At 46.6% G+C, this 12,787-nt stretch overlaps 1 protein-coding gene and 1 pseudogene across 1 annotated transcript; both read left to right on the top strand.

Moving 5' to 3' along the window:
- Window positions 1-10,728, top strand: CLEC4F (C-type lectin domain family 4 member F). Its single transcript, XM_025354289.1, is given in 7 exon segments — window positions 1-132; window positions 666-782; window positions 1,101-1,190; window positions 3,110-4,228; window positions 7,404-7,573; window positions 10,141-10,268; window positions 10,617-10,728. Coding segments are annotated over 7 exon segments (1,797 nt in total). The 5' UTR covers window positions 1-71.
- Window positions 8,525-9,111, top strand: LOC112604830 (annotated as a pseudogene).
- Window positions 10,729-12,787: the final 2,059 nt, after the last annotated feature.

Raw genomic sequence — 12,787 nt, 5'->3', positions numbered from 1 at the left:
CATTGGTCTGCGGGACGGCCCTTCCAGGAGCCAGTGGCTGGGAGCAGTGCTGGAGGATCAAGGAAGCAGAGATGGATGGTGAGGCAGTCTGCTTCTGCCCAGATAACCAGTGTGTCTCCTTGCAGCCCCGAGGTGAGAAAACTGGGGCCCCAGCTCATGCCCAGTGAGGGATTAGCCTGCCTGTCCTTTGGCCCTCTGCCATAAGGCAGCTTATTGCTGTCTTATTGCTCTCCCCAGACCCTTGTCCTTGGGGATGCAGACCTGTCAAGAGAAAGGGGATGAACTTTGAATTCAGAATCCTGGCTCTGCACACTGAGCCTGAGGCCTCCCTCCCTTCCTTTCTTGTTTCATTTAAACTACACTTTTGTTGCTCTGTGCCCTGTGCCAGGTTCTGTGCCTTGTGCACCACCAAAGCCTCCTTGAGATTTGGAGAGCAGTGGTCTCGGTCTCAGAGCCCCTCGCCTCTGTGTTGCTACCATGCCCACACCTCGTTCTGGTGAACAGTCCAGAGTGTTTCATCTTCCTTCTCCATAACCACTTGCATGATAAGCATGGCAGGGGTTCTTATCCCCATTAGACAACCCAGGAAATGGAACCAGATAGTCTGACTGTGTCTCAGCCTGCACAGCACCCTCTCACCTTGGACACTGGCTTCTCCCCTACAGGGGTGGACTCTGTGGCAACGGCTTCTGCAGCCCCCAAGATACCAAGGCTCATTCAGGCTACCCTGGCATTTATGGCTGTGACCTTGGTCTTCTCTCTTGTGACTCTCTTTGTAGTGGGTAAGCCCCCAGGTGACCCAAATCTCACTGACTCTCTCTCCTTTCAGCACAAAGTTCCAAGGGCCCCAGATGCGCCTCTCTGGGCCTCTCCGCTCCCAGAAAGATCATTCTACCTCCAGCTCCAGGCCCAAGCCACAGCTTTCCTGGGACCAGATAGAGGCCACTGTCTAAGAGGGAGCATCCCAAGAACTGAGGTTCATGAGGGAGGGTCTTTGCTGCTATCTTCCCGGTTCTGGAACCCTACTTGTGTATGGGACAGTGTATCCTCCCAGTCTCAGGGCTGGGGATTTGCTGACCTGGGAAAATGGAATGTCTCAGTTCAACAGCACACAAGACCTGTGCCGAAGCCTGTGCAAGCCATGATTCTGGGAGACAACATTACTGGGCATTTACCTTTTGAACCCAACAGTGAGTAGCCACAGTGGGGATGGGGTGCGGAGGGAGCCGGGACCTTCAGATGCTCAGACCCTAGGATGCACTTCTCCCCCAGTACCCCCAGACCACTCAATGGGTTCCACCATCCTCACAGAAAGAGATAATTTTTAAAAAACACAGTTTTATTGCGGTCTAATGGTGTACATATTTAAAGCATACAATCTGATAAGTTTTGATATATGTATGTGCCCCCAAAACCATCACCACAATCATCACCACATAGTCATCCTCCTCACCCCAGAGTTTCCTTGTGGCTCTCTGTAATTCCTTCCTCTCCCTTCCTCCCCTCATCCCCCGGCAGCCACAGATCTACATGCTGTAACTACAGATTAGTTTGCTTTTTCTAGCGTTTTATAGAAAAGGGATCATAGAGTATGTACTCTTTGTTCTTTACTAGTCATGTAATTTGCAAATATTTTCTCTCAGTCTGTGACTTGTCTTTTCATTCTCTTAAGATTTTAATTTTGATAAAGTCTAATTTATCATTTTATTTCTGTTATGGATTATTCTCATGGTCTCATATGTGAGAAATCTGCCTAATCCAAGGCTACAAAGATGTTCTCCTTTGTTTCTGGAAATGGTACAGTTTTTAGTATTACATTTAGGTCTCTGCCTCATTTGAGTTAATTATTGTATAATGGTGTGAAATGGATTGTTCCAGCACCTTTTGTTGAAAAAGTTATCTTTCTCCATGAGTTGCCTTTGCACCTTGGTTGAAAATCAATTGTCCATATGTGTGGGGGTCTACTTCTGGATTCTCCATTCTGTTACATTGATTTATTTGTCTATCTTTACAAAGCAGAATCTTTGACTGAACTTCCAGTACCTTGAAATGTCTCTTCTCTTACCTTAGCACAGTGACTGAGGTCTCACACATTTACATAGGCAGTGCATGAGAAATAGAGAATGGATGCTCCAGAAAGGGTCCCTGCCAACTTGAGTTTTTCTCCCTATTCCTGAGGGGAGATTGGAATCAGAAGGGGATCATGGATGTATGAGATTAGGTCCTAGTTCGTGAGGTCAATAAAGGATGCCAGCAGGACCAGAGGTCGATGCACATGAGGTTGGTGGGAAAGACCTTGCAGATTAAAGGAGGCTGCAGAGTGTCCTTCAATGACCCCAGCACAAGGCTTTTTACTCAGGTTTCCTGTATCCTCAAACTGTTCTGTAGGGACCCTTGCCCTGTGTAACACTGGGGGTGCTGGCTCTTTAAAAGGCCATTTCAGCTGAGGTCCAGTGTTAGTTACCTGGAGGGCATGGCATGCCTCTATCATAACCCTGTGGGTTGAACAGGGTACTTCCTCCAAGTGCAACTATTTTGTTTTGTTTTTGTTTCTTTCCTTTGTGTTTTCTTCTCCATGGAATTCGCCATCATAAAACTTATGTTTGCGGTGGTTTTTAGCATGTAACAATGGTGAATCAAGAGCCTCTATGCTTGGTGTACAAATATAATGTAGGACTAACCACAGGCTTTATTCATATCTATTTTCTTTCCCATAACAACCCATCTATGGCCAAATTTCAGTAAAATTAAACTTCAACAGCTCTAAATGATATAATCGGTTACTTTCAAGTTGAGCAATTATAATGACAAAATAATCCAAGCCTTACCAGCATGACTCCTGGTGGCAGCTGGCTTACAGCAGGCAAGCATTTCAATCCTTCTGACCCCATCATTTGTGTGTAACAGTTAATTAGATCTTTGTTTCTTGGCCCACATTCTCAGGTGGACTGTCCCCAGGGTCTGGGTGGCTGTGTGACCAGCAGGGTGCTTGGCGGAGCTGTGCAGTACCCATTTCACTTGGAAATGTTAAGAACACTCTGGTTGGCCCATACAACGCTACCCTACATAATGGGCCTCTTTGGCTGCCTTCTTCACTTCCTCCCTCCAGATCATCACCACTTTGGCAGGGAGGCAGAAACGCAAGAGCTTATCCAGATATTGAAAGGCCACATGGAGAATTCCAGTGCCTGGGTAGCAGAGATCCAGATGTTGAGGTGCAGAGTGGACAATGTCAATTTGCAGCTCCAGGTGCTCGATGATCATCTGGGAAACACCAGTGCTGACATCCAGATGGTAAAAGGAGTTCTAAAGGATGCCACTACACTGAGTTTGCAGACCTAGATGTTAAGGAGTTCCCTGGAGGGAGCCAATGCTGAGATCCAGAGGCTCAAGGGAGGCCTGGAAAAGGCAGATGCTTTAACTTTCCAGACCCAGAATTTCTTAAAAAGCAGTTTAGAAAACACCAGCATTGAGCTCCACATGCTAAGCAGAGGCTTAGAAAATGCAAACTCTGAAATTCAGATGTTGAATGCCAGTTTGGAAATGGCAAATGCCCAGGCTCGGTTAGCCAATAGCAGTTTAAAGAACGCTAATGCTGAGATCCATGTTTTGAGAGGCCATCTAGATAGGGTCAATGACTTGAGGACCCAGAGCCAGGTTTTAAGAAGTAGTTTGGAAGGAGCCAATGCTGAGATCCAGGGACTAAAGGAAAATCTGCAGAATACAAATGCTTTAAACTCCCAGACCCAGGCCTTTATAAAAGGCAGTTTCGACAACACCAGTGCTGAGATCCAGTTCCTAAGAGGTCATTTGGAAAGGGCTGGTGATGAAATTCACATGTTAAAAAGGGATTTGGAAATGGTCACAGCCCAGACCCAAAAAGCAAATGGCCGTCTGGACCAGACAGATGCTCAGATTCAGGTATTCAAGGCAGAGATGGAAAATGCCAATACCTTAAATGCCCAGATTAGGGTTTTAAATGGTCATAAGAAGAATGCCAGCAGAGAGATGCAGACCCTAAAACAAGAAATGAAGAATGCTTCGGCTTTAACTTCCCAGACCCAGATGTTAGACAGCAATCTGCAGAAGGCCAGTGCTGAGATCCTGAGGTTAAGAGGGGATCTAGAGAACACCAAAGCTCTAACCATGGAAATCCAGCAGGAGCAGAGTCGCCTGAAGACCCTCCACAAGGTCGTTGCTTCACAGGAACAGCTACAAACAATCCAAAGTAAGTGGGAGTGGAGAGTCCCGCTGGGGAGGGCACAGTCTCTTGAGAGGTAGAGTCTCCTGCCTCATCAGCCTCTTTTCTACCGCAACATGCATCTCCCGGACCAAATCCAAGGAAATGGGCCCGAGGAGCCTGGGCAGTGGTGGAGATGGTGTGCAGTGAGAAGTTCCTGCTCTCATATTGCTTATAACCTGGTCACAGTGACCAAATGAACACGGGAAACCAACTGTAAATGGTGCACGTGTGTGATAAGGACAGCATGGGCTAGTGGGCCACACAGCCTTATTTCCGACTTCCCGCTATCCCAAATGGTATGATCTTGAGCAGGTTACTTACCTTCTCTGAGCTACACTTTTCTCATCTGCAAGGGGGAGACAATAATATTTGCATCACAGTGAGGATCCAATGAGGTCACACATGTAAGGCCTTTAACAAAGTACCCAGCATTCGTGCCCTCACCTGATGCTTTATTGAGGCCCTGTGATGTGCTGGGTAAAAAAGTGAATAAGGTGTAATAGGTACCCTTGAGAAGCTTCAGGCTAGTAGTACAGACATGCATGAAAGACACACAGACAGGTGTAAGACTGATAGGTTAAAAGCAGGTACTGAGAACTGGGGTTGGGGGCAGAACAAAAAGAAGGGAAAAGGAATCTTCTAGGTGGAGGGAAGAGATCTGTGGGGAAAGGATCAAAAGACGCTTTGTGAGAAGATGGCTCTTGAACTTCGTCCTGAAAGATGAATAGGTGTTTGCCAAGCAAATAGGGTAAGAGAGCAGTAGGTTTACAGGCATGGAGACACAAAATCATGAGGTTCTGGAAACTTCAGCCAGTTCTGTTTGACTGGCCTATGGACAAGAGGGCAGCTGAGAGACAGAAGGGAGTGTTTGGGGCAGCCACTGAAGAAATGGGGGCTGACAAATGAGGGCTTGGTGGGCAGCAGTGACGTTCCACTTTCCTGCTTTGCCTGGTTCCTGGTCTGGGGTCAGAGGCCCCCCTTCTTCACACCTCTGCTGGTGCCCCAATGTGCTTATTCCTCCCAGCTCTCACTGCTGCTTTAGGTGAGACCAGTGTTTCTCCACTTTGGGGCCCCCTGGAATCACCCAAGGAGCTTTGAAAATACTGATACCTGGGGACACACCTCCAGAACTCTGATTTTTTTTTTGGTGAGGGTATCTGGCATCAGGATTTTTTTTTAACTCCCTAGGTGGATCTAATGACATCTCGGCTGAGAACCATTAGCTTAATTTTTTTTCTTAAAGGGCAAAGAAATATATATCTTAGGCTTTGGGGCTGTACAGTCTCTGTTACAACTTTTCAACTCTGTTCAGAATTATAAAGCAAAAGAAAAAGACAGTAAACTAATGAGAATGGCTATGCTCCAATAAACTTTATTAAAAAGACACTGCTGACAGGTTGGAGTTTGCCAGTTGTTGGTTTAGACGACTAGTTCTGGGTATCAGAACCACCAGAGGGCTTGCTGAAGCAGATTATTAAAACATAATTTTGGATTCAGGAGGGCTTTGGTGGTCCTGAAAATTTGCATTTCTACCACGTTGTCAGGTGATGCTGATGGTCTGGGACCACACTTCTCCAGCCCCTGATTTACACCCATCTCTTACCGGGATTTTCGCCATTGTGTTATCACTGGTGTTTCTGGCCTGATCAAGGTGTCTTCTTCTGGTTCAGCTTCCACCAGGTTGACATTTTTCCAGAGCAAATCTGGACGTATTACCATCCTTCTCAAACCTTGCAGTGCTTCCCATTGCTCATAGGGGAAAAAAAAATCCAAACTCTTTTACATGGGATGTACCATTTAGTGTTGGTGAACCTGTCCAAATTCATCGCTCACCCATCCTTTATGTCCCGAGAATACCAAGTAGCTTGAATAGATCAGGCCATGCCAGGCTGTTCCAGACCTTTATGCCTTTGTGCTGATGCTTTTCCCAGCCTGGGGTGCTCTCCTTGACACTGAACACCTGGAAAACTCTTCCTCAGTCATTTAAGATTCAGCTCCAGGCTGGGCACAGTGGCTCACACCTGTAATCCCAGCACTTTGGGAGGCCAAGGCAGGCGGATCACCTGAGGTCAGGAGTTTGAGAGCAGCCTGGCCAACATGGCAAAATCCCATCTCTACTAAAAAACACAAACACAGAGCCAGGCACGGTGGTGGGCACCTGTAATCTCAGCCACTCAGGAGGCTGAGGCAGGAGAATCGCTTGAACCCGGGAGGCAGAAGTTGCAGTGAGCTGAGATCGTGCCATTGCACTCCAGCCGGGGCATCCATAGCAAAACTCTGTCTCAAAAAACAAAAAAGTACTCAGCTCCAGTAACATCTCATCCAGGGTGTCCTTCATAAGCCCCACCTCCTGCTCAGATGAAACAGACCATACCTTCTTCCATGACTATTCTACTGTGCATGTGTTTTTTAATCAATGCATCTTCAACACCTTTTCTCCATCTGTCTCATTTACTAGACTCTAAGTTCCTTAAGGGCATCAATCATGTCTGATTGATCTTTGTACAGTGTGGCAGTGGCTAGCTCGAAGAAGTTAAGGAACGTTGCACAATGCATGTTGAACGAAAGAACAATTTGGTGATTAATTGAACTTGTGTGGTACCATTTCAAACAGCTGTGGCATAGATGATGTCAGGCTGTTGTGGCAAGGAGGGATGAAAGAGCTGACAGAATCAGGGCTTGTGCTCACAGGATGAGCTGTAAGAGTTTGAAAAATGGAAGGCCAGGCAGATCAGGTGATGACCAGGTCCCAGGATGGCCATGGGTGTGGCAGTGGAAGTGGATGGAGATGAAGACAAGGAAATGAGTAAGGCTATGGGATAGCTGTAAAATCCCCAGGGAATATGGCAGGAGTTGGGGTGGAGAGGACTGTCAGGTGGTGACAATGAGTTGGGAGAGAGGGCGGTATAGCCAGGAAGTAGGTATCTGGAAAAGAGAGCTGCCTGAGCCTCCCAGGAGGGCCCAAGCCTGGTGTCTTGAGCGCTGCTTCCTGGAGTGCTGGGTAGTGAGACGGCAGTGCAGCCCCCCAGGCCTTGCTCCTGGAACACTGGGCATCAAGAATTGCATGAGCTTGTGAACCTCAGTGGGCAGGCCCCAGAGAGGTCAGAAAAGTTCCCTCTGGGACCCCCACCAGCAGCTCCTGGTTCTCTTTTCTCCCCAGTCTTTGCTCCGGGTCAACTTCTCCAGATGGTCCTGCAAGCCTGGAAGTTCAATGGTGGAAGCTTATATTATTTTTCTCATGTCAAGAAGTCTTGGCATGAGGCTGAGCAGTTCTGTGTGTCCCAGGGAGCCCACCTGGCATCTGTGGCCTCCAAGGAGGAGCAGATCAGAGCTACGAGCATTATTGGTGGAATTGGTGTGGAATAAGGGACTGTGGTATTTTGACCTTCCTGCTCTCAGCGGGTATGACAGAGACCTCCATGTCTCCTCTGCCAGGCAGGGAGCAAATATTGATTGAGTTCTGATGAGCACATGCACTGGAGGTAGAACCACTGATGGCAAACCTCCATGTCTTCCATGAATGAGGGAGATACCAGAGGTCAAGAGACATCAGCAGGAAGGAAGGCCAAGGGCATCAGGTGATGCCCTTAAGTGCTAGGAGCACATTTCCCTTCTCATGCATTTAGTTTTCCCTCAGGCTTGCTTCCAGTCACCTTTTTTTTGGAGACAGTGTCTCTTTCTGTCATCCAGGGTGGAGTGCAGTAGCCTGATCATGGCTCACTGCAACCTTGACCTCCTTGCTCAAGCGATCCTCCCACCTCAGACCTCTGAGTAGCTCAGCTCCCCTGAGTAGCTGTGACTACAGGCGCACACCACCACATCCGGCTATTTTTTGGGAGTATTTTTTTGTAGAGATGGGGTATCGCCATGTTGCCCAGGCTGGTCTCAAACTCACGGGCTCAAGTTATTCACCCACGTGGGCCTCCCAAAGTGCTGGGAGTGAGCCACTGCATCTGGCCTGTCTTGATTTTAATGTCAGTTAATCCAGCTGCTTTAGAGGGCCCATGAACAGGAGACCCAGGCTTCTTGGGAAGACCAGGCACACAACTCTGAGTCTGAGGACCACCAAATGCAATACTGTCCCAGGTGGCTCATCTGTCGTGGTCCTTATTAGAACTTGCCAGGATTACTAACGAAGAACCACAGTGTTTGTGGTCCAATTTGACTTGCAGAACTGCCCACCCCCTGTGGCTCTCCTGAGACCACTGTTACTGATCTGAAAAAGAACATGCAACTTTGTAAACCACATCTTCTTAACAAGCTATGGGAGGCGCTGGCCTTATGGTCACGGCAGAGGGGATGGCAGCGCTGAGGCAGAACAGGCAGAGCACCAAGGCACAGGATATCTAGAATTGGCCTGATGAATCCTTTGATGAAGTGGACAATACACTAGCTGCTCAACAGTATATTTAACAGAACATAAGAGCAGATTACTCCAATATTGACAAAATTCTTGAAGCACCTAAAGGCCAAGATGAATGTGTATGGAAGTATGAACATTTAAGGCAATTGTGCCTTGAGCTAATTTGACTTGCTGTCAAACTTCAGAGTGAATGCCATCCAGATACTTGTACTCAAATGACAGCAACTGAATAGTGGATTTTTCTTTGTACAGCTCATAAAACTCCAAAAGAGTGTCCTGCTGTAGACTATACTAGACACACACTTAATGGTGCTGCATGTCTTCTGAAGAGCAATAAATATTTTTCCAGCAGGGTTAGCATAAAGGAATCATCTGTAGTGAAACCAAAATCAGTATGCCGTGAGATTTACAGAATATTTTCACATGTTTATTTCCCATCATCAGCAGATGTTTAATGAATATGAAAATTAAGCATTTTTGTGTCATTAGTTTATTAAATATGTGATGAAATATAATTTGATGTCCAAGGATAACCTGATTGTACCAATTTTAGAAGAGGAAGTACAGAATTCAAGTTCTGGGGAAAGTGAAACATGAAGGAAATCATATGGAAAAATGTACTGATCACATAATTAACATTAGTTATGTACTGTATATATCATTTTAGACACATCAATCATGTATCCATATTATAGTTTCTTTGTTTAGTATAGGTTTTTGTATCCTGTGTTTGCCTTTTAAAATGGGAAATACTGTTTTTTTTCTTTTTGAGACAGAGTCTTGCTCTGTTGCCCAGGCTGGAGTGCAATGGTGCAATCTTGGCTCACTGCAACCTCCACCTCCCGGATTCAAGTGATTATCCTGCCTCAGCTTCCCTAGTAGCTGGGGTTACAGGTAACTGCCATCATGCCCTGCTAATTTTTGTATTTTTAGTAGAGAAGGGGTTTCACCATGCTGGCCAAGCTGCTCTCGAACTCCTGACCTTGGGCGATCCACCCACCTCGGCCTCCCAAAGTGCTGGGATTACAGGCAGGAGACACTGCGCCCGGCCTAAAATGGGAAATACTTTTTAAGTTATTCATAAGCTGTATATTCACCAGTGTGGCACTCATGGTTTTTAAATAAGATTAGTATTATCTGTTTATAATGCCTGTTAATAAAAGAATTTACAGTTTGGTAACATTGCTGCTAAACAATCATTGGATCACAGTCCTCATCAAACAAACCCATCTATACAAAAAATAACAAAAAATGAGTGAGAGCTTGATGTTTCACATAAGCCATTTACTAAAGAAGTAGAAATGTTTTCCTTTGGTTTTACCGAGTTTAGCTATCCTAAAAAATTCTATAGTACATAGTTTTATCTTACCTCTTAACTTTCTCCAAATGAGATAAAAGTGTTTTAAAATTCTGTTTACAGTTTTTGATATGCATATATAATTATGTGTACATCTATAAGCAGGTTCTCCAGGTGGCCTGGAGAACTGGCTCCCCACACACAAGGGCAAACAATGACACTGCCTTTTCTCTGCAGGCATTTCTGGTAGAGGTCACAGGTAAAGTGTACTACTGGATCGGTCTCACTGACAGGGGCACAGAGGGTTCCTGGTGCTGGACAGACGGGACACCATTCAACGTCGCCCAGAACAAAACATGAGTCTAGCCACCATCTGGCACTGTCCTGGGCACTGTCTTTGGTGGGCCTAACTACACACTGTGTGTCCCTTCCCAGTAAGTGGTAGTGTTGTGTGTATATGTGTGTGTGACGTGTGTGATGTGTATGTGGTGTATGTGTGGTGTGTGTGCCATGTATGTGGCATGTGTAATGCATGTGGTATGCGAGGTATGTGTGTGTTATGTATGTGACGTGTGTGTGTTTGGACACACAGGCATGGTCATCGCTCTTACCTGGACTCCTACACAGAGGGTCATTAGGAAAGGACAGGTCCTGAGGCTGGCATGCAGCCAATGAGTGGGTCTTTCTGGTTTTTTTCTCCCTACCCTACTCAGGCCTGGTTCCAAGGGATCCTGCCCCCTCAGAAGGCATATTAGTGTGAATTCTGGGGTGGGAGCTTGCAGCTTCATAGACACCCCTCCCTGTCCCTGGATCCTCAGTAACTAAGGGCAACCTGAGCACAGACACCCTCAGGGTACTCCATCTCCCAGCCCTGTTCCCATCCTAGGGCCACTAGCGGATGAAGGACCCATCTCATGTCAGTTCCCTAGACCCATCACACGTCAGCTTCCTAAGCCACAGCATGGGGAAGGGACGCTTCCTTCATCCAACAGAATAAACCCCGTTGTCTCCAGGTTTTGGGAAAGGAATCAGCCTGACAACTGGCGGCACAAGAATGGGCAGACTGAAGACTGTGTCCACATTCAGCAGAAGTGGAATGACATGACCTGTGACACCCCCTATCAGTGGGTGTGCAAGAAGTCCATGGGCCATGGTGTGGCCTGAGGGCAGGCCAGAGCTGAGGGGCTGCTCCTGCCCGCCAATACTGACCCTCCTTCTCCTCCTGGATGCCTTCGGAGCCTCTGAGTTCTACTTGTTCTCTGGGGCCTTCCGTTGGCCTTGCGGACTTTCTGCCTTGTTCTTTGATTTAGCCTTTTCGAACATGCTTACCTTGAGTGACCAGTGACATCAGTGGCTTCTCAAGGGAAGAGCCTTGCTGTGCCCCTGTAGCCCCTCAGCACCCAGCACAGGCCGGCCTGTCAGACAGCAGGTCCTCAATAAATACTTGCTGAATCAACAAAAGCTTCGTGCTTGCTTGTCCCTTGTGGCGGCCACTACACTCTCTCCTCCCTGGATTGGTTCTCCTTCCCTCAGTGTTCCTTCTGTCTCAAAACAAGCACACTTTTATTAAGGGCTTTATAGCTAGCAACTTTTTGCTAGTTTGTTGAAAACAGCAGAGGTTGAACACAAACTACAGGGACTTCATAGGAGTACAAAGTCCTAGCAGTCCTAGCTCTGTCGCCCAGGCTGGAGTGCAGTGGTGCCATCTCGGCTCACTGCAACCTCTGCCTCCCAGGTTCAAACAATTTTCCTGCCTCAGCCTCCTGGGTAGCTGGGACTATAGGGACATGCCACTATGCCTGGATAATTGTTATATTTTTAGTAGAGATGGGGTTTCACCATGTTGGCCAGGCTGGTCTCAAACTCCTGACCTCAAGTGATCCACCTGCCTTGGCCTCCCAAAGTGATGAGATTACAGGCATGAGCCACCACACCCCACCTATTTTTTTCTTTAAAAAAAAATGTAAAATATATATATATTTTTAGAGACAGGGTCTTGCTCTGTCGTCCAGGCTGGAGTACAGTGGAAAGAAAGAGTGAGGGGCACATTTTGACTGATTTTTCTTAGTCCCAGCACAGAAGTGTTGAATAAATCTTTTTTTAAAAAATGAAGGCAATATTAAAGTGCATGAGGTCAAATGTGCTCCTATTTTCTATTTAGGAGATGTGATAAGGTTGCTTATTCCCCAGTTAATAAGGCTGTCTTACACACGTTGTAGAGCAGAAAATCATAAACAACTTTAAAAAAATATTTTTTAATTAATTACTTTTTAGAGGCAAGGTCTCACTCTGTTGCCCAGGCTGCAGTGCAGTGGCATGATTATAGCTCACTGCAGCCTTGAACTCCTGGGCTCAAGTGATCCTCCCACCTCAGCCTCCCGAATAACTGGGACTACAAGTTCATGCCACTGTACCCAGATAATTTTTAAATTTTGGTAGAGATGGGGCTTTCTCTCTTTGTTTCCCAGGATGGTCTCGAACCTCTGGCTTCAAGCCCTCTTCCTACTCAGCATCAATGGATGCTTTATCTTATTGTACAACCAAAAGACTGGCAGCTGGTGTTTACCTTTTCCCTTAAAGGATCAGGGGTTAGCAGCTTTATGGATAAGGGCAGTCCTGATCATATAAACCCAACTATATTTGCACAAAACAGTAGAGTTAGTATATCCCTTTCTGCTTTAAATTCTGGTGTTTGCTTTTCTTCTTTACTAACAAACGTCCTTTGTCGCATTTTCTCCCCCTCAGAAAAGGACACTTTCATTTACATTAAAAATCTGTTCAGCCTGGACACAGTGGCTGATGCCTGTAATCCCAGTACTTTGGGAGGCCAAAGCAGGTGGATTGCTTGAGCCCACGAGTTCGAGACCAGCCTGGGCAACATGGC

This window comes from Theropithecus gelada, chromosome 13 (genome assembly GCF_003255815.1).
Source record: "Theropithecus gelada isolate Dixy chromosome 13, Tgel_1.0, whole genome shotgun sequence".
NCBI lineage: Eukaryota > Metazoa > Chordata > Mammalia > Primates > Cercopithecidae > Theropithecus > Theropithecus gelada.
Note: the sequence above shows the minus strand (reverse complement) of the source record. Positions and strands in the feature narration are given on the sequence as shown.